This window comes from Geotrypetes seraphini, chromosome 9, assembly GCF_902459505.1.
Source record: "Geotrypetes seraphini chromosome 9, aGeoSer1.1, whole genome shotgun sequence".
Taxonomy (NCBI): domain Eukaryota; kingdom Metazoa; phylum Chordata; class Amphibia; order Gymnophiona; family Dermophiidae; genus Geotrypetes; species Geotrypetes seraphini.
The window spans coordinates 146,824,488-146,849,135 of record NC_047092.1 but is presented as its reverse complement, the minus strand read 5'-3'; the positions used below and the strand labels follow the sequence as shown (position 1 = coordinate 146,849,135).

Here is a 24,648-nt window from a genome sequence, read left to right as displayed (position 1 = left end):
AGATGGAGCAGAGTTCGCTGGCGATCGGAGGGGAGAAAGGCCCTCATTAGCGTGGTGTCCAGAACTGCTCCAATGAATTGAAGTCGCTGGGTGGGAAGCAAGTGCGACTTGGGGTAGTTGATCTCGAACCCCAGGAGGTGGAGGAGAGAGATGGTGTGATGAGTGGCTTGTAGCACGAGTTGAGATGAAGGTGCTTTCACCAACCAATCGTCCAAGTAGGGGAACACTTGGAGGTTGTGAGACCTGAGGAAGGCCGCTACCACTATAAGGCACTTGGTGAAGACCCTGGGTGAGGAAGCGAGGCCGAACGGTAGCACCTTGTACTGATAGTGATGGTGCAGTACCTGGAACCGCAGGTAGCGGCGAGAATGTTGATTGATGGAGATGTGAGTGTAGGCCTCTTTGAGGTCCAGGGAACATAGCCAGTCGTGTTGAGAAAGAAGAGGGTAGAGCGTGGCAAGGGAGAGCATTCTGAACTTTTCCTTGACCAGACACTTGTTGAGGTCCCTGAGATCGAGAATGGGACGGAGGTCTCCCGTCTTTTTGGGTACCAGAAAGTAGCGGGAGTAGAATCCCTGCCCCCTTTGATCTGGAGGTACTTCTTCGATGGCATTGAGAAGGAGGAGGGATTGAACCTCCCTCAGGAGGAGGGGGGTTTGAGATGAGTTTGAAGCAGACTCTACGGGAAGGTTGTCCGGAGGTGGAGTCTGGAAGTTGAGAGAGTAGCCGTGGCGGATGATGTTGAGGACCCACTGGTCCGATGTGATGAGTTCCCAACGGCTGGAGAAAATGGTGAGACGACCCCCGATGGGCTGTGGAAGAGGTAGCAAGGGTGGATGACTGGCTATGCCCTGGAGAGAAGAGTCAAAAGGGCTGAGATTGTTTAGCAGGCTGAGGAGGCTTAGAGGGTTGAGAGGCCTGAGATCGAGCCTGAGCGTGATGTTGCTGTTGACGGGGCCGCCTAGATTGCTGGGGAGGCGGATTGAGTGGCCTTGCTGAGAACCTCCGTTGATAAGATGTTTGTGGCCGATAAGGTCGGGTAGGCGGTGCCTTCTTTTTCGGCTTGATCAGGGTGTCCCACCTGGTCTCATGGGCAGAGAGTTTCTGGGTGGTGGAATCCAGTGACTCTCCAAAAAGCTCATCCCCGAGACAGGGGGCGTTGGCCAGACGGTCCTGGTGGTTGATGTCCAGGTCGGAGACTCTGAGCCAGGCCAGGCGACGCATGGCTACGGCCATGGCCGAGGCCCGAGAGGTGAGCTCGAAGGAGTCGTATATCGAGCGGACCATATACTTGCGCATTTGGAGAAGGCCAGAGATGTGCTGTTGGAATAGCGGGACCTTGCGCTCAGGTAGGTACTTCTGGAGGGCAGACAGCTGTTGGACCAAGTGTTTGAGATAGAAGGAAAAATGGAAGGAATAGTTGTTTGCCCTGTTGGCAAGCATGGCATTTTGGTAAAGCCTCTTGCCAAACTTGTCCATTGTCTTACCTTCTCTGCCAGGAGGGGTAGAGGCATAGACACTGGAGCCCTGAGTCTTTTTTAAGGTGGATTCCACCAGAAGGGACTCATGGGGCAATTGAGATTTGTCGAATCCAGGAATAGGGATGACACGGTAAAGGTTGTCCAGTTTACGGGGAGCTCCCGGTACCGTGAGGGGATTTTCCAAGTTTTTGTAGAATGTCTCCCGTAGGATATCATGCACGGGAAGCTTGAGGAACTCCTTAGGAGGTTGCTCAAAGTCTAAGGCTTCTAAAAAGGCTTGGGACTTTTTGGAGTCAGATTCCAGGGGAAGGGACAGAGCAGCAGACATTTCCCTCAGAAATTTAGAAAAAGAGGACTGTTCAGGTTTAGAGGTGGCATCAGGTGCCGATGGTTCCTCATCAGATGAGGAGGGATCCTCCTCGGTACCGAGGGGAGTCTCCTCCCATAAATCAGGGTCCCTGACCTCTGGTGCATGTCGGGACACCGGGGTGGAGGGTGCGGTGTGGCGAGTCTTGGACAAAGATTTACCAGAGCGCACCGAAACGGTACCGGGGGAGGACGATCGGCGTCGTTCTCGGTCCCGAGAAGAGTGCCGTACCGCCTGGTGCCGAGGAGGATCCACTGTGGGTTGAGAATGAACCACTGGATCATCATGAAGGTGTTGGGCCGAAAGGATCGGCATAGAGGTGTTTACCGGTACCGAAGGAGTGGACACCGGGGGCTCGGTGCGGGGCTCGGGCCGGTCTGGTACCGGAAGGAGCGGTGCCAGGATAGAGGGTAGCAGTTGTTCAAGTTGTTTCTTCAACTGCTCCTGAAGCTGAGTTTGCAGGATGGCCGAGATACGGTCATCTAAGGGTGGCATCGGAACCGCTTTCTTTTTCTTCGGTTCCTTGGATGCCGCTCCACGCCCCGGCGATGAGGAGGCCGATGACGAGGCACTCACCGATATCGGGGCGGAGCGTTTACGGGACCGGTGCGATGCCGGTAGGGACGGTGTCGCCACCGTAGCAGGAGGGCGCTCGAGGGAAGAGGAAGGCTTCTTAGCCGGCTTACCTGGCGCCAGTGGCGCCGATGCGGGGTCGGTCGGTGTCGAGCTGGACGGTGCCGATTTTTGCGGTACCGCCGTTGAAGGTGAGGAGTCCATCGCCGACTCGGTGCCGAAGAGAAGAGTTTGCTGTATTCTTCGGTTTTTAAGAGTTCGTTTTTGCAAAGTGGCACAGCGGGTGCAGGAGTCCGCCCGATGCTCCGGACCCAGGCACTGCAAACACCAATTGTGTGGGTCAGATACGGAGATCGGGCGTGTACACCGCTGGCACTTCTTAAAACCGACCTGCGGGGGCATGAAGGGGAAGATAGCCTCCGCAAAATCGAAGTCCGAGGCCTGTATAATGGCAACAGGCCCCGCCGGGGCAAAAACGAAAGGAAAAGGAAAAAATCCAAGTTTTTTTTTTTTTTTTTTTTGCAATTCAAATAAAAGGTAAACCCGAAGGTAGAAGGAGAAAAATTTAGAAAAAAAGCGCGAGCGGGAAGGCAAAAAGTGATTTCAACGGCCGTTGAAAAAATACACGCGTCTTCTTCGCTCCGCGGAAACGAAGAAACTGGGGACCACGCACTCCTCCGTCGGGCGGGAAGGCACTCGCGCACGCGCGGTGCGGCCAACTAGAAACTTCTAGTTAAAAAGGTCCGTACCGAGGGCTCCGTCGGTGACGTCACCCATGTGTTAAGAATATGCTGCCTGCTTGTCCTGGGATAATATGTCTGTCTGTCTGTCTGTCTTTATTTCCGTCTCTCTCTCTCTCTGTCCTGCTGTGTTTCTTTCTGTCTGTCTCTGTCCCTGGCCCCTTTTGTCTGTCTGTCTTTCTGTGTCTCCCTGTCCCTGTGTCTTTCTTCTTTTCTTTCTGTCTCCCTTCCTCCCGCTGGTGTTAGAATATATGTCTGTGTTTCTTTCTGTTTCTCTCCATACTCTCACTCATCTTGTCATCTCCCTTTTGACCTCATACAAATGGCTCACCGCTTTCAGAATACCCCTCCCTCTCTCCACTGGTCAGGCTATATCTCCCTGTCCATTTCTCTTCATCCCCTAGCATCTTCTTATCCCAGCTCACTGCCCTCCCATGGATTATTATTTCCTCCATTTTCTGTTGTTCTTCTTCCTTCCCCTCTTGATGCTGAACAATAAGATGGAGGGAAAAAAGAGATGCTGCATCTCTCTCCCCTTTCCACCCCAGACCTAACATTTCTCCCTCCCTTCCATCCCTAGGTCCAACTTCCCTCCCCCAGGTCCACCATCTCTCCTCAATAGTCCTCCCTTCAAGTATCTCTTTCCCCAGATCCAGCTTCTCTCCCTTCAGACCATTACCTACCATCTCTCTTTCTCCTCTGTTCCTGGCCCCATAAGCTGTCCCCCATGCCCAGTCTGGCACTTCTTTTAATACTCTCCCCCTTTGTACTTTTATAAAAATTAAAAAAAAGTTAGTCCAGGGAATTTCCTCGGCCCAGCATGTTCTCCCTCTTCTCTCCATTCCATTCCGATATTGCCTTCACCTTCTGTCTCGCTGAAAAATCCGCTGGCCTCAGCTGTGATTCAGGAACGTTGGCCGTGGCTCCCCTTCCTGCTTTCAATCTGCCGCGGTTCTCTCCCCCCTCCCCCCGGCGGAATGTTTCTGAATCGCTGCCAAGGCTGGTGTATTTTTCAGCAAAACAGAAGGCGAGGGCGACATCAGACTGGTCCCTTTCTTCCTATCTCCTTCCCTACTTCCCTGTGCAGCAGCCGCAGCATTCCCTCTCCCTCCATTAACCATGAGAGGAGCCTGCACAGACCTAACAGCCCGAGCCCCCAGCAGTGTAACTTCCCGGCGGCTCCTCTCATGATCGCCACCTTCTCCGACGCAGGAGCGGCTCGTGAGAGGAGCCACTGCAGCATCTTTGAAGTTGAAAAAAACTTCGATCTGTCTCCGTGCTCGGCCGCGGCGGGCTACAGCTGCCGCAGCCTGCAGCCGCCGACAGCCGCCGCGGCCGACATCTGCCTTGCCGTATTTTTTTTTTTAGTTGAAAATCACGGCGGTGGCTCCTCTCATGATCCCCACCTGCGTCGGAAGTCCGACGCAGGCGGGGATCATGAGAGTAGCCACCGCTGCGTCTTTGAAAGAACCGTAAGCCGCGCATGTGCACTTCCTATGGGTCGCTACAGCTCACAGAAAACAAACGCACGCATAGGAAGTGCGCATGCGCGGCCTAGCCTTTTATTATATTAGATTAATAATAGATTTGTTATCATGATAAAGTTTGTTTTATTTGTCAAAAATTTTTTGTTTAAATGTTAATTTTTATATTTTGTAAAACGCTTTGTAGTTTCGAATAAGCGTTTAATCAAATACCTGAATAAACATAAACATAAACATTCATGCTAGATTACCGTATTTTCACGCATATAAAGTGCGCGTTATACGTGTTTTTACAAACCGTGTATAACCTTGCACGGTATACGCGTGAGCGCACTATATAAAATTTTTTTTACATAGTTCCCACCCCGCCCGACACCCGATTCATCATCCGGAAGGACCGCTCGCACCCCCACCGCTCGCACTCCCACCCCGATGGACCGCTCGCACTCCCACCCGAAGAACCGATCGCACCCCCACAGCCTCCCCCCCCCATGGAGAAGCTGTCTACCTTGTTTCCGGATGCCAGTGAGCCCAGCTGCTTCCTCTGCCGGCGGTCCTGCCCCTTCTCTGAGCCCTGCTGCGCTGCTTCCTCTTCCGGCGGTCCCGCCCTTTCTCTGACATCAGAGAAAGGGCAGGACCGCCGGAAGAGGAAGCAGCATAGCGCAGGGCTCAGAGAAGGGGCGGGACCGCCGGCAGAGGAAGCAGCTGGGCTCACTGGCATCCGGAAACAAGGTAGACAGCTTCTCCATGGGGGGGGGGAGGCTGTGGGGGTGCAAGCGGTTCTTCGGGTGGGAGTGCGAGCGGTCCATCGGGGTGGGAGTGCGAGCGGTGGGGGTGCGAGCTGTCCTTCCGGATGATGAATCGGGCGTCGAGGGGGGGGCATCAGGCTTTCAGGATGGGGACAGGACTTCAAGGGGGGACAGGACTTCAAGGGGGGGGCAGCCAGAGGAGAGTCGGGGCAGTGAACGGAAAGTTGGGGCGGGTGAACGGAGAGTCGGGGCAGCCAGAGGAGAGTCTGGGCAGCCAGAGGAGAGTCGGGGCGGCATGCGCGGTATACCCATGAGCGCGGTATATAAAAATTTCTGTACATAAATTTGTGTTTTCCGCGCGCTATACCTGTGTGCGTGTTTTACACGGGTGCGCGTTATCTACGTGAAAATACAGTAGATTAATGTAATTTTTTTCTATTTTGGTATTTCAAAATCACTTTTGATAAGCTTATAGTTATTGCAAAACACAGCTTTGAAAATAATTTATAATTAGACTAAATATGATAGGGTCTATTCTTTGATGCATGATTTATATTGACTACCAGTCATTCCCAGAACAGATTTTAAGATTTTGTGTATAGTTTTTTTAATTTTACATGGTGACTACCTATTGCATAGGTGTATTCTGATACAAATTTGTCCAGGTTTGATCTCTTCTCAGTGAATTCATTTAAATAAGCTTGAGTAACCTTCCTATTCCTTATTAAGGGCTCTTTTTATCAAGCTGCGCTAGCGGGGTTAACGTGCGTGACTTTTCATCACGCGTTAACCCCTGCGCTGGCCAAAAATTACCGCCTGCTCAAGAGGAGGCGGTAGCGGCTAGCACGGCTGGTGGTTTAGCACGTGCTATTACGTGCGTTAAACTGCTAGCGCAGCTTGATAAAAGGAGCCCTAAGAGTGTCTTCATCTGCTAAACAACTTTTTAACTTTGTAATTCAATCTATGCGGAACTCCTTATCATTTTCTATTCACCATATATTAACTGATCTGTGACTTCACACTCTGAGATAGTTATACTTCATTACCCCCTTTGACATTATCACTTACAACTTATAGCTGACAATTCTATCTTTAGTTCTTCTTAGTGGTGGTTATTATACACGAATGTGGTATATTCTTTTTGATTGATTGTATACAGATGTCACATCATTACTATTGTACAAGCATCATGATCTGTTATTTCTCCCTTTTCTTATTCCCCCCCCCCTCTTTTACGGATATGGAATGTTGAGTTATCACTGCCTAGTTTTTGGGCGTGGGCTCGTGTATTTACTGTTTTCCAGAACAAGTATTATTGTCAGGATTTCCTGTTACATATTTGTATTGTTTTATACTTTTGTTATGCAAAACTTTCAATAAAACATACTGAACTTAAAAAAAAAAAAGGTGAGATGAATTGTCTTAGATTTAGGAAAAAGCTGAAGGCTTGATGGCTATTAGACAATTACAGTACTTGGATTAACCTAAAGAATGGCCTGACTTTTTCCAATCCTTCATTATTTTAATTTTTGTATTGTATGTTTGTTTTTAAAATGAATAAAGAAATTTATAAAAAAAACAAACACAAAGTGCATAACGATATACAACCATTTGGTACAATGAAACAGCACTTATATCTAACAAGTAATCATATAAGTACATTTCACCCACCCTCCCCAGATGTGTGCAAAACTCCTTTAAAAATTAAAGGCTTACACTAGTGATCAGTGCTTACAAAATTCCCTAGTGGGCCCCAAATCTCCTTAAATTTTTTTTATAATGCCCAAATTGTTCCAAAGTCATTCACTCATATCGATAAACTAGGCACAGAGTTTCCACACCAAAAAATATAATTCAGTCTATCCCAGTTTTTCCAATTTTTCATAATCAACTGTATAGCAATCCCCGTCATAACAAGAAATAATCTGTTCTTGCTTGCATTAACTGGACATTTGTGTTGCAATATAGTTCCAAACAAAATAATGTCATACGATAACGTGATAATAGAATCTAATATCCTATTGATTGTACCCCATATAGACTTCCAAAAGTTGAGTATCAAGGGACAATAATATAACAGGTGATCCAGTGTCCCTACATCAAGATGACAATGCCAGCATCTATTAGACTTTGAACTGTCTAACCTTTGCAAACGAACAGGGGTCCAAAAAATTATATGAAACAGAAAAAAACAAGTTTGTCTCATAGCCGCTGATGCTGTACATCTCATTCTCCAAGTCCAAATCCGTGGCCATTGAATAGCAGAAATCTGTTGCTTTGTCTCAATGCTCCAAATATCTTTTAAGCTTGTTTTTTGGTTTTTGTTCAAATATTCAGATATTAACTTATACCACTTGGCGGCCTGGTGCCCCTGCCAATCTGTCTGGAAACAGGCCTGGCAAGCTCTGCTGATTTTTTAAATTTTATCACTCAGGGAACCCTTTCTGAATGGCCTGTTTCAACTGCAACCATTTATAACCTTGAAATTTTGAAATGCCAAATGATTGTTGCAATTGTAATAAATTTAGCAATTTCCCATTAGAAATTACGTCATCAAGTGTACGTATGCCTGCCTGCCACCAATGTTTCCAAAGGATTTTAGACTCACCAATTTGAATCCTGGAGTTTATCCATAGATATTGACACGTGGATTGATGAATAGGTGTTAAATTATTAATAAACTTTAATGTATTCCTGGTGGAAAATAAAATACTATTGTTCTTATAAATCCTAGGCAACTTGATACTCAAAACATGGCACAAACGTAATGGGTATCAAAAAGACCAGATTCGTGTCAGAACCAAGCCACCAGAATGCTAATTGATCCTCAAATGCACCACTCCACGTTCAAACTGTTCCATAACATTAATCTTGATGTGCAGAATCTTCCCTGGATCAACTTGTTTTTTTAATTTAATTTTTGTGTTTTAAATAGTATAATACATATTAACTTAGTTCTAATTTTTATACCTTTATAAATGTAAAGGGGGCATGAGTTGACTTTCTAATATTAGCTAGTCCGGAAGATGCTCCACGAGTTCAGGAAGGATCCAATACATACCCTGACGCAGATTGAAGGCTTGATGATACCTATAAAAAATTGGAAAATGTACCCCACCCTCCGAAATTGGTTTTTGCAAAGATACTGAGGCTATTCTAGCAGTTTTCCCCAGCCAAATAAATTTTGTAAGAATCCCATTTAATTTCTTGTAAAAGGAACTTTGAAAATAAACCGGTAACATACTCATTTGGTAGCAAACTACAGGCAAAATCATCATTTTGATGGTTTGGACTCTTCCCCACCAAGAAAGATGTAATGGGTTCCACTGCTTACACATTTCTTTGACTTTCAGCGATAAAGATTTTTCATTTACTGTCATTGTGTCTTCATAATGCTTTCTGAATCATGATACCCAAATATTTTATGCCCTCTTCCTTCCAAAGGATTGTATTGTTTTAATTTTGTAATTTCCCAACTGTTTTGAACCCGATCTTGAGCCTATTTGTATAGAGAGTATAAAAATACTCTGTTAATGTTGTGGTCTTAACTGCAATGCTTGACCTAAATGAATTGAGGAGAGCCTATAAGAGCGGGAAAAATCACCAAGTAATTGAAAAGGTAAGCTTCTTGTGCCAGATGAACTAGAAACTAGGAATGGGCTGCCTTTTGTAAAAAGACACGGAAAATGTCAGTGATATTATATAACCCATGTCATTTAACCCTGAAAATAAGCTGACCCCCCTCCCCCCAAAAAAATATTGCTAATAAATAGTACATAGTCTTTAAAAAGTCTGCACCCTATGGACTGGATTCAGTAAATGGCACTCAAAATTCACAGCCGAAATAAAATAAATCAACGCTGAACAGTATTCTATAACAGACATTATGGCATGGGCGCTCTTTAAAGAACAGTGCATAGCACTGGGATCCATGCTTAACTTTGGGGACGAAGAGTTAAATCAGCTAAACTTAGGTCTAAATCCTGGTGGGTAAGTTGGGTGTGGATCCTGTGTGTGCCCCTCCCGTCATTATGCCCCCTTTGCAGATCCACAAAAAAAAACACTTAGGGCTATTTATACGAAGGTGCGCTAACACGCGTTATTCCGCGCGTTAAGGTCCTAGTGCGGCTTTGTAAAAGGAGCCCTTAGTCAGAAATTCTGTAAGGGCCGCCTAAAGTTAGACTCCAACAGGTGCCTGGATCGCATCTGCAGGTGCCTAGCTCAATTGTTTTAATTGGCTTTAAGTGGCGTGATAATTGATCACACCATTAAAAGCTGATTAATTTTTTTTTTTTTTAAATCTAGGTTCCACCAGGCTGCGGCACCTCTGGGACTGGCGGCTAACACCAGGGTGCCTAGTGGCTCTTAGTGGTGCCGCACACCTAAATAGGTGTGTTTAGGGGCAGAGGTGTCACTAAGCATTACTAGGCGTGATTCTATGATAAACCTAGACACCAAAATGTAGACCTTTAAAACACTGGCCTACATTAACAGTGCCTAAGTTAGGCACTGGTGGTCACGATTCTCTAAGTGGTGCCTGAACGTGATTGGCACCTGCCATTTCAGGAACCACTTATAGAGTCAACCCCTTAGGCTCTATTCTATAAAGGGGCATGCATATTTTCACATGGATCTGCCCTTTCTGCCTCATTATGGTGTTATGCGTCTGTTAGAATGCTTTTCCTAGAATTTGGTGTGGAAGTAGCACCCAATATATAGAATCCCCCCCATATTTGGGAAAAGGGTGCACTCTACTGTAAAAAGTTCACACTCTTTTCCCAGTGCTGCATCATTGTGCATATATGAACCACTTCACATGTGAATGTAGTGGCATAGCGAGAGTGGGAGGCACCCCCCCTCACCCTCTTCCTCCACCCCGTTCCTTCTCCAGCTACCTGCCACGTGCTTTCCCTTTCCCTTGTAACTGTGTAGCTTCACCAGCGCGAGCAGCTTCTCTAACTCATTGCTCGCGCTGGCATCGGCTCTCATTCTGACATCACTTCCTAGTCACGGGACCTGAAAGTGAGGTCAAAGGGGAGCACTGAAGCCGGCGTGAGGAGCAGGTTATAGCTGCTGCTCACACCTCGAAGAGCTAGAGGTATGGTGTAGGGGAATTGAAGACACGCATGGCGGAGGAGGAGCCAGAAGGAGTGGAGGGGGGAGGCCGAGAGGAGGAGAGACGCCGGCACACCCACCAAGACAGCACCAGGGGTGGTCTCCTTTCCCCTTACAACACCACTGTATGCATACTATTGGGAAAAAGAGTGTGCCCTATTTCAAAACAGTCTGCACTCATTCAAAAGAGTGTGCGTTATACCAGTGTTTTTTAACTCGATACTTAGGGACTACCGGGCCAATTCAGTTTTCAGGATATCCACAATGACTATACATGAGAGATTTGCATACCAATAAGGTAGTGCATGCAAATCTCTCTCATGCATATTTATTGTGGGTATTCTGAAAAACGAAGAAAAATGGGGAGACCCAATAATCCACAGTGAAAACAAAAACAAAGGATACAGATGTTCTGGAGATAAATTATTAAACACTGACATATAAAAACATGAAAATTCAATTTAAAAAGTACAATGATAAAAAATACAATGATAAAAATCCAACCAGACCCTACACGGTCCGTGTTTTGGCGAACACGCCTTCCTCAGGGGTCCAATAGTTTGCAAACTCACATATAAAGAATTGGACTGTAAACAGTCTATTGTCTTTAAACATGTGAGCAAAGAACACCGCAGACAAGCTGAAGTATTTTTTATCATTGTACTTTTTTAATTGACTTTTCATGTTTTTATATGTCAGTGTTTAATAAATTATCTCCAGAACATCTGTATCTACAGTTTTTGGTTTTTGTTTTCATCGGGGTATTCTGAAAACCCAGCTGGCAAGGTGGTCCCTGAGGACTGGGTTGAAAACCACTGTGTTATATGACTGCTTCTGTAAAGAAAAAAAAAACCTACCAAAAGGAAACAATTGAAATGAACATTCCTCGAAATGACACAGGAAGCCAGATGAAACAAAAAATTCTGTCCACCTGTCCCTACAGGAAACAGAAGAAATGTTACACCCTGTTCCTCCTCAAATAAAGAAACAAAAATCAAATCTATCAATCTACTCATCTTTAATCTTATAGTATGTATTAGCTTATTTCACAACAGAATTACTGCAATCCTATTAGACTATGTCTATTCGTGTTCAGAAGATAATTGGTTAACAATTTCAGCTGTGCTGCACGAGAGAGCCACTCAATGCTCACTGCTTAAAATAGACTAAATGGTACTATCACTGAAGAAGCAGGCTATGACTTTTTTTTTTTAATTTGATATTTGTAGCACAAAGGTTATTCATAGCTTTCAGACATCCTGCGTATCTGTCATTCCCAGTTTGTTATGAAAATTCAGTATGTCTTCTTGTCAGGTTACTTTCCTGAAGTCTTTTATTTTCTGTTTAAGAATGGGGTAAATCAAAATAATGCATCTCTTTGCATTTTATATATAAGGTAAAAAAATGAAAAAAAAAAAATATGACAAAATTAGTTCAATGCATATTGCACTCTTTAGACTTTGAGAAACTACTTGAATTAATCTATGTTAATTAACTCACTCAAAGAGCAAATTAAATTGAAAGTTCAACCTTACATTTGCAGAGATGGCATGATAAACTGGACTTTGAAGAAAACCAGTAATGTCTTAGACTAAGTGATAGAGTACTAATTATTCTGAAATTGTCTGGGATGTTATTCTCAACATGCAGACTTAAGAAATATTGGGCTGTGTAGATATACTTAGGGGAGTAGTTACTAAGGTGCATTAAGGCAATAATACACATTATTTGCCCCTTAATGTGTGTTAAACAGTAATAACATGCATTATATTACCATAATGCATGTTAATTTAGGTTACCAGGGGAAAAATAATAATGAGATACAAGGCATGTAAACACATTATTATGTAAATTGAATAATGCAGGTTGTGATGAATGCTGTAAGCTGTGTTTTTTTCTATGAAAAATAATTCCAGCTCAAAGCCAAACACCCCCTCTCCAAGCACTGTCCCTATTAAAAACCATCCTCTCAGAACATGCCTACTTTCTTAGGCCTAACTCTCTCAATCCCTGGTGATCTACAGGGCTCCAGTAGAGGTATAAACTACAAAAGGTCCATATTTGGAGCTTGACCCCCCCTCCCCCTGACAGTAATACCTGTTGTTGAAAGGGGCAGGAATAACTGAGTTCACTCCTACTCCAGCACCTCTTAGACCACCAGGAATTGGGAGAGGTAGGCCCAGGAGAGCCTATGGGAGAATGGAAGACTTCAGAGTAGGCTCTACAAGGAATAGGTTTTAGGTAGGGAGGAAGTATATGCATGAGGCTTTTCTAGGAGAGAAGGTCTTGTTGCTGTCCTAAATTAACTGGATAATTATTTGGGTATTGTCTTTGAATGTTGGCGATGCCTGGGTAACTGGTGGGTCTGGTCTGACTCCTCCCCCAACTGCACTTGTCAATCATGTGCTAGGTGCTGTTTGTAGAATCATGTCTAGCAGCATCTAATTCAACTTAAACACCGGTAGGCAACATATTGTAAAGTGCCAGTATTAGGCCAAGGCTTTCTTGGTCTAATTTACTGGCGTCTAAGGAAATTCACATCCAAACTCTACTACTAGCTATGTCTACTTTTCATGTAGGTACCTCATGATGCCTATTGAGTTAGGCCCCTACCTGCAAATTATTGTTTTTTAATTGGTTTTAATGGTGCTGTTCAATGAACAGTACCAACTGAGCCAATTAAAAAATTAACGGCCCATTTTATCAAGCTGTGCTAGAGGTTTTTAGCGTGGGCCAGCAAGGTAAGTGTTCTGGCACCCATAGTCTAACTACAACTGACTAGGACAAGATGGAATTCACTTTAACCTTCTCAAACTTTTCCTATAAAACTAGCATTAAGAGCAAAGTCTCACAATGCCCTGATTATCCTTGCTGCTTTCCATCCACTATGTCCTAGCTTTCACAACCTGTAATTCTTCAGATTTAGATAGGGGAGAGAGAATACTACTTGTGTCCTGGCTGCTAGTGGGGGAAGAAGGAATAGGGCTTAAGGACATCTCTGGTTCCATATTCAGTGGCATCACATCCTAATAGTCCCTCTCCTTTACTAACGATGTGGGTTTTAGCGCCAGCAACGGCTGTAACTGCACTGATACTCATAGGAATTCTATGAGCATCGAAGCAGTTAATACCACTGCTGGAGCTAAAACCCGCACTATGCGTTAGTAAAGGAAGTGGAGTATTAAGATCCACAGTCTCTTGTGGTCAACCAACTAATACAAAAGAGCCCATAGAGCTCAATATTGAGGGTACTTTCCAGTTATTAGTAATATGTTGGATGGCAACTCCTGTCATGATCAATCAAAGTTAATTTTACGGTAATTTCTGGTGGAATTCGTTGTGTCACCTATATAGAATGGAAAGATCACTGGCGGTACAGAATGGAAATTATAAAAATTTTATAAAAATATGGGAGCCATTAACATCTTTTTGTCATGATTAAATGCCATTTTTCTATTAATTATACACCACTTAGTGTTGGGTGGGGGGAGGGTTTCTACTGGAGGGTTTATGATCTTACAATTAATAATGGGTTTAGAGGGAGGGTGGGGGGGAGGGTTGCATTTATGTTTATAAAATATACTGATAAGATGTTCAAGTGCTCTAATTAATATTGTTATTATTAATTTTGTACACTTGATGAAAGTTTAAAAATGAATAAAGAATTTAAAAAAATATATATATTGGGGGTACTAATGAGTCTGCATTTGCCTTCACCTCTCCTTCTGTTTAGCCAACTCCAATTGGCTCCTCAATTGCTCTTCAGTTGCCACGATCCCATCTATATATGTATGTGTTTCCAGGTGTGGGTAGACAGCATCAGCACAGAGGCTGCTTCAGAAACAGGAGCTGCATAGCCAAAGGTACCATATCAAAATCAGGTGGCAGAATGGAAGCCCCTTCTCACCCCTCTAGCTCTACTTGTGACACTTCAACAAGCCCTATCCCCACAAAATAGCATTTTAAGAAAGCATACTACACTTGTTTAGTTATTTTTAGTGCATGGTGACTAATGTGGTCTGTTAGCTAACGTGCTACTATATGGCCTTAGCATGCTCACTAAGATTTAGTGTGTCGGCCCCATTGTGTCTAGACATTTTTAGTGCTATGTGAAAGCATCATTTGCAGTTTGAAATTTGTGAAAGTACTTAAACAGTTAACTTCATAGGATGTTTCTAAATATATCTGCAAATCAGCTTGATTTTATCTCCTTTTAAGCTCTATCAAACCGTGTAAGAGCACAATAGATATAGGGCATGTACTTTAGGATTATTATTTTCTGCTCTCTTCATCTGCAATCTAGTATTATGGAAGCCTGGCAGAACTTTAGTAAGGAATGAAATCATCTTTGTGTAATGAGAGTAAGAACATAATAGCCTTACTGGTCATACCAATGGTCCATCAAGCCCAGTAGCCCGTTCTCACGGTGGCCAATCCAGGTCACTAGTACCTTGTCAAAACCCAAGGAGTAGCAATATTCTATGCTACTAACACAGGGCAAGTAATGGCTTCCCCCATGTCTTTCTCAATAACAGACTATGGACTTTTCCTCCAGGAACTTGTCCAAACCTTTCTTAAAACCTGCTACACTATCCGCTCTTACCACATCCTCTGGCAACGCGATCCAGAACTTAACTATTCCAAGTGAAAAAAAATTCCTCCTATTGGTTTTAAGAATATTTCCCTGTAACTTCATCGAATGTCCCCTAGTCTTTGTAATTTTTGACAGAGTGAAAAATCCATCCACTTGCACCCATTCTACTCCACTCAGGATTTTGTAGACTTCAATCATATCTTCCCTCAGCCATTTCTTTTCCAAGCTGAAGAGATAAGAATAGCCTTACTGAGTCAGACCAATGGTCCATCAAGCACAGTAGCCCATTCTCACGGTGGCCAGTCCAAGAGTAGGTGCAGGGGCAATGATGCACCAGTTCAGAACATATAATGCAGGTCAGTAAAAAGCTCCAGAGATCTGTGGAAATGGATGCACAGACCCATGCAAAGCAATGGAGTTTGCTTAGTATTGTCCACAAATTTAGGGCACTTTTTAATATCATGCATTGCATTAATGCCATCCAAATGAACCAAGCTAAATTGACTTAGCATGCATTAACCTATGAAATAATGCAATTGAATAAATTATGCCTGGATTTTATATATGGTGCCCAGATTTGGGCACCTAAATATGGGCGCAATCCTGAGTTGTGCGCACAACCTAATTGGCCAATGAGCCATTAACAAACAACTAAGATCACAAAGCGAAAGAAGACTCTACTCCACCTTCAACTAGAAAATGTTTGAAAATGAGTCTACTCTCACTTCTTACCTAGATTATGAAATGAAATCCCACCTACTATCAGATCACTGGTAGGACTACTTAATTTCAGGAAAGTGGTATAAATCCATCTTTTTATCTAGTAATGTCTGCAAAGATTACCCCTCTGGTAAAACCAGAGGACATAATTTGAGGTTGAGGGGTGGTAGATTCAGGGGCAATGTTAGGAAATTCTACTTTACGGAGAGGGTGGTGGATGCCTGGAATGCGCTCCCGAGAGAGGTGGTGGAGAGTAAAACTGTGACTGAGTTCAAAGAAGCGTGGGATGAACACAGAAGATTTAGAATCAGAAAATAATATTAAAGATTGAACTAGGCCAGTTACTGGGCAGACTTGTACGGTCTGTGTCTGTGCATGGCCGTTTGGAGGAGGATGGGCAGGGGAGGACTTCAATGGCTGGGAGGGTGTAGATGGTCTGGAGTAAGTCTTAACAGAGATTTCGGCAGTTGGAACCCAAAGCACAGTACCGGGTAAAGCTTTGGATTCTCGCCCAGAAATAGCTAAGAAGAAAAAAAAAATAAAATAATAATTTAAATTGAATCAGGTTGGGCAGACTGGATGGACCATTCGGGTCTTTATCTGCCGTCATCTACTATGTTACTATGTTACTATGTTACTCCCTAAACCAACTCTTAGGCTCTCCATATATTCCAACCCATAAACATTTTCTGTGATTTATGAAAACTTGCACAAACTGTCTTGCTACTATAAATAGTCCAATCACTTATGTTAGAATTGTCTTAGCACTATAAGAAGTCTGAGCTCATTCTATCCTCACTATATGAAGTCTCTCTCAAACTATCTTTTCACTTATTACTATTAGAAGTCTTTACTCAAATTTTATCGCTTATATTATGTATGCTAACTTGTAACCCATTCTGGTCTCTTTTGGGATGATGGGCAAAAAATTGAATGAATACATAAATTAATTAAATAAATAAATAGGCACTAATGTAGGATTAGCATGCTATTCTAAAATGCTTGATGCCCACATCACATAGCATGCAACTCAAACAATACGTGTGGCCCCAGTGCTGTATGTGGCCCCTAAAGTCCTCTGTTATACCCTCAAAAAGTTGGCTGAAATGTTCCTCAAGGCCTGCAAATTCATTAACCCCCATTTTTTACTGAGGTGTGCTATGCATTTAACGCATGGTTAGCATGCGTTAAAACACTTGGCGCAGCTTTGTAAAAAGAGCCCAAAGTTCAATCTTGCCGGCTTGGATAGTGCATTAAAAAGGTGGCCGTTAGGTCATGCATTTGGGCTGCAAAAATCCATGGGAATGGTACATTTTAGGGGCTGAAGAACTTATGTGTGCGATAGAAGAGCAGGACTTCGGGGTGATTGTATGTGATGATCTTAAGGTGGCCAAACAGGTTGAAAAGGTGACGGCAAAAGCTAGAAGGATGTGCTAGGGTACATAGGGAGAGGTATGGCCAGTAGGAAAAGGAAGTATTTATGCCCCTGTATAAGACTCTGGTGCAACCTCATTTAGAATATTGTGTACAATTCTGGAGGCCACACCTTCAAAAAGATATAAAAAGGATGGAGTCGGTCCAGAGGAAGGCTACTAAAATAGTGTGTGGTCTTTGTCATAAGGCGTATGGGGACAGACTTAAAGATCTCAATCTGTATACTTTGGAGGAAAGGCAGAAGAGGGGATATATGATAGAGATGTTTAAATATTTACATGATGTAAATGTGCATGACTCGAGTCTCTTTCATTTGAAAGGAAGCTCTGGAATGAGAGGGCATAGGATGAAGTTGAGGTGACAGGCTCAGGAGTAATCTAGGGAAATACTTTTTTTTTTTACAGAAAGGGTGGTAGATGCATGGAACAATCTCCTGGAAGAGGTGGTGGAGACAGAGACTGTGTCTGAATTCAAGAAAGCCTTTGACAGGCATGTGGAATCTCTTAAAGGAAGAGATAATGTAGATGGCCAGACTGGATGGGCCATTTGTCCTTTATCTGCCATCATGTTTCTATATTTCTATGTACTCCTGCTCAATGAGCATATGTGTGTTTGCTGTTTGGGTATTAATTGTATTTTTCTTCAGTTTACCATTAAGTATTTATTAGAGGCACTAGCAATATATGAGGAATGATGTTGTTATCAATATCATTGTAAAGGTTTGTATGTTTTTTTCAGCTGGGCAATGCAGATAGTATTCCCCTGAGGAAGATCACATTGATTGAAATGCTCAGATGAGGGAGGACATCAGAAATTCTTTCATGTCTTCCAGTGCTGGAAGTGGTTGTGGCCATTTGAGATAATTCTTGCCGAGATTGTTTTGTGGCTTTTAGATTCAAGACAACTGTTGATACTGTGTTTTTGAATTTGTGCTGAAGTTATATCAAGTAGTAGATCACAGATATATTCTGATACTGACAGTTAGGCTCTCTTTTACAAAGGCGTGCTAAGCGTTTTAGCGTGTATTTAGTGCACACTAAATCAACCCAAGTGCTAACCGACAATGTGTCCATAGGATAACATGCACACGTTAGCGTTTAGTGCATGTTTAGCGCGCTAGAAGGCTTAGCGCACCTTTGTAAAAGAGGGAGTTAGTATTCTCTGGTATATATGAGTGCATTAATTGATATTGTGTATGTAGCACCAAGTGGAATGGAGATACAGCTTTTTAGTATTTACAAATATATATGAGTATTTGTAGGTACATATGAGGGTAGGTGGTGTGCACATGATTAAAGCCACAGTCTCAGGCTGGGGATCAGAAATAACATAATTTATAAGAGATCTTATAAAGGGCTGGAGGAGTTGCCGTACAGCGAAAGATTAGAGAAACTGGGCCTCTTCTCCCTCGAACAGAGGAGATTGAGAGGGGACATGATCGAAACATTCAAGGTACTGAAGGGAATAGACTTGGTAGATAAGGACAGATTGTTCACCCTTTCCAAGGTAGGAAGATCGAGAAGGCACTCTCTAAAGTTGAAAGGGGATAGATTCCGTGCCAACATAAGGAAGTTCTTCTTCACCCAGAGAGTGGTAGAAAACTGAAACGCTCTTCCGGAGTCTGTCATAGGGGAGAACACCCTCCAGGAATTCAAGACGAAGTTAGACAAGTTCCTGCTGAACCAGAACGTGCTCAGGTAGGGCTAGTCTCAGTTAGGGCTCTGATGTTTGACCAGAGGGCTGCCTTGTGAGCGGACTGCTGGGCATGATGGACCACTGGTCTGACCCAGCAGTGGTAATTCTTATGTACCCACCTTGTATAGCTCATTATATCTAGTGAGAAATTTGATTATGCAAACAGTAATCTATAGTCCATGCTGAAGGATTTTGAGTTGAAGTATTTACAGTTACGTTGTGTGACGATTATAGTCATCAGTTTTCATCAGTCATCGATTTGCCCTTTGTTTCTATAGTATGTTCCTCCAGATGATGGGCATGATGTTTTGAGACCCTTTTTCTGATTTCTTGTCACGTAATGATTTGACAGATTAAGCCGATGAAAACACTATACTTTTGTGCCTAAACGTGAGCCCTTTGAAAGTTTTATGTGAAAAATGTTTTAGTGAAAATCATATTTAAGAGCAAAAGAACATGGATGTCTGCTAGCATGCCCTTCCCCCATTTCCAACAGGTTTTCCATGCATATAATTTGAATACATTTAGTTTGAATATGTAGATTTATGAAGTGTCACATGACGGTTCATGTGATGAACTGGTTCTGTAATCAGTGTCTCAGTGATTGGACTCTCAGATGATGAAATGTCTGTCCACCACAGGAACACCTACATATGGTCTATGTAAAGTAGGCATATGCCTATTTTTTGTGCATCCAAACTTTCCCCCTCCTTTACTAACGTGTAGTGTAGGTTTTAGCCCCGGCAGCGGCAGTAACTGCTCTGACACTCATAATGAGCGTCGGAGCAGTTACCACTGCTGCCGGTGTTAAAACCCACTCTACGCATTAGTAAAGGAGGGGGTTAGTTTTATAAGAGCGTTATTCTTTTTTATAGACACTGTTTCATATGTGGGAAAAGCTTTATAAAATTATTCCTTTTATACCTGAAATTCTGAATCAAGCCAAACCTAATTTAGTAACACTTAAAACTTTTCATACCATGTTTCTCTAGTTCAAACCAGAATGATATGATTACCATCAGTCCTCTCTGGGAGCTTCCCACTCTTGCCAAGCGTGCTGCCATTGACAGTTTCAGATGAAATGCTCAGTTTTGTGTTAGGATCTCGCTTAGGCTTTGGTGGTGGTTGTTTGCGGGCACAGTTGCCACTGCCGTCATCATCCTCTGCGCCCCCCACAGAATGAAGCGACTGGGACCTCACAGAAAACCCACTGGAGCAAAGGTGTGGCAGTCTGTCCTGAGGAGCAGGCATTGTCATAAAGCCCATACGGAAATGCTTGCCCTTATAATTTCCTTCGTGTCCTCTCACTCCTTCTCCACCTATACTGTAAAGAAGAGAAGAAAAAACTTTATTTGCCAGGATGCATGCAGCAATGTTGCAAAACGAACAGCATGAACTTTGAATGTGCACTTGCTAATTTTACAAAAATATACTTCACAGCAGTGCTTCTCAATCTGGTCCTTAGGGCAGGGGATGGCAACCTTTTTAAAGCAAAGAGCCAATTTATCCTAAAAATTTGACCCAATGGGTAGAGAAGGAAGTTAGAGATATTCCAGGTCTTTCACTCTCTCTTCCCTCCCCAAGGTCTAACTTCTTTCCCCTCTTTCTTCCCTCCAACCCCTTGCAGGTCTCTGCACCTCTCTTCCCTCCCACCCTCCCCTGCCCGGCCCTCTCTCCCCAACCCATAGCCAAGGTTTGCTCCTCTCTATGGGCTCCAAAACTTTAATCTCTCTCCCAACTCCACGATCTCTCCCCCCGGTACCTGGTGGTCCAGCATGGTTCTTTGTGGCAGTACAGCGGCCCTTTCACTCTTGCTTCCACTATGCTGCCTTCTAAAATGGCTGCTTTGACCTTTCACAGCTGCTTGCAGCATTTCCCATAGTGCAGTGAGCTGCTATGAGAGATTGTGGCAGCCATTTTAGAAAGCAGTTGTGAGTAGGCAAGAGAGAGAGGGCCATGCTCCTGCCACAAAGACCGTCCCCCCCCCCCCCCACACTGGACAACCAGATACCTCAGTTTGCCTGGCAGAGGCAAATCGTGGGGTTGGGAGGGTGGTTAAAGGGTCAGGAACTGGAGAGCTACAGCCACATGGCAGAAAAGCCACATGTGGCTTGTGAGCAGCAGGTTGCCGATCCCTGCCATAGGGCATAACCAGTCAGTCAGGTTTTCAACCCAGTCCTTAGGGTATAACCAGTCAGTCATGATATTCGATATCTATGAGATAGATTTGCATGCACTGCCTTCTCTGTATGCATATCTCTGTCATGCATATTCCTTATGGATATCCTGAAAACCTAACCGACTTGGCATGCCCCAAGAAATGAGGTGAGAAGCACTGCTTTACAGGGTAGTTTTTATGCAGTCAAGCACTTATAAAATTAATCCATTAAGGGTGCCTTTTACAAAGCCATGGTATTGATTCCTCTGCGGCAAATAAACAAAGCTCATTTAATTCCTATGTGCTTCAGTGTTGGGGTTTCAGGGGGTTCAATGTGGGGTGTCAGGGGATCGAGAGGGCCTGGCGGCGGGAGTGGGCATCCCTCCTGCCAATTTCAGGGGTGGGTGGCAGGAGGTCCTCTGTCACTGTCAGCTCAGCTGATTGCAGCAGGGGCATTTTTCCCCAATCAGCTGAGCTGGCAGGACTCCCCGAAGCTGCAGTTTCAGGGAGCCCTGCTGGTTCAGCTGACTGGGGATTCCCGTGCTGTGATTAGCTGATGTCAAGGCTGATGGCTCAGCCACCTATCTTTGCAATCAGGCAGATGCGATTCTCTAACTGGTGCCTGTTGACATGGGCGCCGGTTAGGGAATCGGGTGGGGGTGGAGGGGGGTAAGGCATCTGTCCTTTCAGGTAAATGTGATTTTGCATAGAATACCTGTACCCAATTTTCAGTCGCTTCTTAGGCGGCCACCGAGACCGGCGTCCTATACAGAATCAGGCCCTTAGTGTTTTCATGTGGTCTCCCACTTAAGCTTTCAAGTTTGCCACAAAGTACAATAGGCCAGGAAAATGCATAACTGGACTAAACGAGAGCCACATCTACCAACTGAGATATTATTGCTGAACAAAGCTCTCTATAAGGTCTGTAAAGTAAAGATGCAGGTTTTGAATCTGTTATAGTAATCACTTGAATCTCTGCACTCAAGAGATACATCAGGGGTTCCACCCCCCCCCCCTAAATAAATAATTCAAATAAAATTAGAAGTCAGAAATCTATACAGATTCCATTCATTTTCTCTCAGTTCCTCCTAAGAGCTGAGGTAAAAAAAAAAAAAAAATCTGTGTTGTAAGCTGTAATATGTTTATACAGAATCTAATTTAGTCAGGCCTTGTGCTTCAACAATGTCAGGCTCAGAATTTAGGAAACTGCCTCTGGCACCAGCTTCACATAAGTACCAGAGTGCTGCTATCACTGCCATGCCTCAGTACAAGCAGGCCCAACAACAGCATCAGCAAATAGTTTTCAAATATTCAGCCTGGGGCCTGTAAACCCTTGCATTCTAGATAGGCCCTACATATGGTGCTTAATCTCCTCCTCGAATATGCACAGAGAGGATGCTGGGAGAAGCAGGATCAGTGAGAATGGGAGGAGGAGCAGAGCAACTGTCTATCCCAGTGGTTCTCAACCCTGTCCCAGAGGACCACCAGGCCAGTCGGGTTTTCAGGATAGCCCTAATGAATATGTATGGAGCAGATCGACATGCCTGGCACCTCCATTAGCTGCAGATCTCTCTCATGCATATTCATTAGGGCTATCCTGAAAACCCGACTGGCCTGGTGGTCCTCCGGGACAGGGTTGGGAACCACTGGTCTATCGATCCTAACCCTCTTCCCCAATCCAACCTAGCACAAAGTCAGCACAAAATGAGAAAAAGAGGGAATAATGTGGTTTTGGAGTATGAGAAATGATCATACTTATTCTAACTGACTCTGAGGGCTGATGTAAATGTAAAAACATAATCGCCATCCCTGGGTTGTGCCTCTGGAGGCACAGCTAGGATTTTACAAAGGATTACGAAGGTGATCCTTTGATCATAGGCTTTTAGTATAATCCTCATGGCAATCTACTACAAAGAAACATAAATAGAAAGAGAATTTGTCCAGTTTGTTAGGGAAATAAACATTTGGTGGTCTTACATTTACGGAACTGGTATCATATTCTTATTCAGTTTTATGGGATTTTTTGTGCCTCCCAGCATTAGGAAATCTATACTTGAGGGTCATGGTAGGATTTGGATAATGCTTGTATCTCACAAATGCCTTTGCTGCAGGCTGTAAATGGCACCTAAATCGGCAAATGCCTACAAAAAAAACAGTGCTGGTTGCATGTCAATAATGCTTAGGCATTGTTTAAAGAATCGTAGGGAGTGGGCATCCCTTCTGCCTATTTTGGGAGTGGGGTGTTGGGGGATTGAGGGTGTTAGGCAGAAGGGAGTGGGCATCCCTTCCGTCAATTTTGAGGGTGGGTGTCAGGAGTTTAAGGGTGTTAGGCAGGAGGGAGTGGGCATCTTTCTGATGATTTCAGGGGTGGGGTATCATGGGATCAAAGGTGTTAAGCAGGAGGGAGTGGGCATTCTTCCTGTCGATTTCAGGGGTAGATGTCAGGAGGTCCTCTGACAGCTTTTTCTCATTTTGTGTTGACTTTGTGCTAGGTTGGATTGGGGAAGAGGGTTAGGATAGACAGTTGCTCTGCTCCTCCTCCCATGCCCACTGGTCCTGCTTCTCTCAACATCCTCTCCTTGCATATTCAAGGAGGGGATGGAGCATCATATGTAGGGCCTATCTAGAGTGCAAGGGTTTACGGGCCCTGTGCTGAATGTTTGAAAACTATTTGCAGCTGCTGCTGTTGTAGGGCCTGCTTGTACTGTTTTAACCTTCGTCTCTCTTTTCAATTTGTAGTTCCACCCATTTCCCCTTTTTGCACTTGTCTGTTTTGTCCACATCTTATTGTAATAAATGCAGTCTGTTTTCCCTATTTAATACTGTACATCGTTTTGAAATATGAAATTGCGATTTAATCAAACTTGAAACATAGCATGCTAATTTAAAGCATTTATTCAGCAGCATCCTTATATGGAAACCAGACTCCTAGCAGTAGTACAGTAGGTAGCTGGTGCCATTTTGAATCTGTCAGTGCCAAGGGCATGAGTGACTGGGGATTACTCCTGTTTGACACCATTAGACATCTGGGATACTGGAAGATAGGCCCAGGGAGCCTTCAGGAGGGTAGGAAGCCAGAGTGAATGGAGGAAACCTTTACTTAGGAGTTAGAGGTGTTCTGGTGGGAGCAAAGCTTCAAGGAGGGGGGTATGTAAACATGGGGGAGTTGGGGGGGATAACAGGAGTAAGTTTGTGTTGAAGGGCTTAGAGGTCATTTTATGGTTATTTTGCCTACCCATTTTAAGATGCAATGTGAAAGCATTGGGCCACAGCTTTGCAGCCCGGTGCTCTTGGGATAGTAGCATAATGTTGTTTACCACATTATGAATGAACCACAGGAGCCATAAGAACATAAGAATAGCCTTACTGGGTCAAACCAACGGTCCATCATGCCCAGTAGCCTGTTCTCACGATGGCCAATCCAGGTCCCTAGTACCTGGCCAAAACCCAAAGAGTAGCAACATTCCATTCAGAATCCTAAAGAGTTACAAAAGATTCCGGAACCCCAAAAAGTAGGAACATTCCATGAAAGCAGTGG

At 44.0% G+C, this 24,648-nt stretch overlaps 1 protein-coding gene across 1 annotated transcript in view; it reads right to left on the bottom strand.

The window, feature by feature from the left end:
- The window catches only part of NYAP2 (neuronal tyrosine-phosphorylated phosphoinositide-3-kinase adaptor 2), a 282,824-nt gene that overhangs the window by 166,604 nt on the left and 91,572 nt on the right, over positions 1-24,648 (bottom strand). Inside the window, exons 2-3 of the mRNA XM_033959657.1 lie at positions 19,969-20,276; positions 489-494 (exon numbers count right to left, since the gene is read on the bottom strand). Of these exons, the coding sequence (XP_033815548.1) occupies positions 489-494; positions 19,969-20,276 (314 nt within the window). The remainder of the gene's footprint in view (positions 1-488; positions 495-19,968; positions 20,277-24,648) is intronic.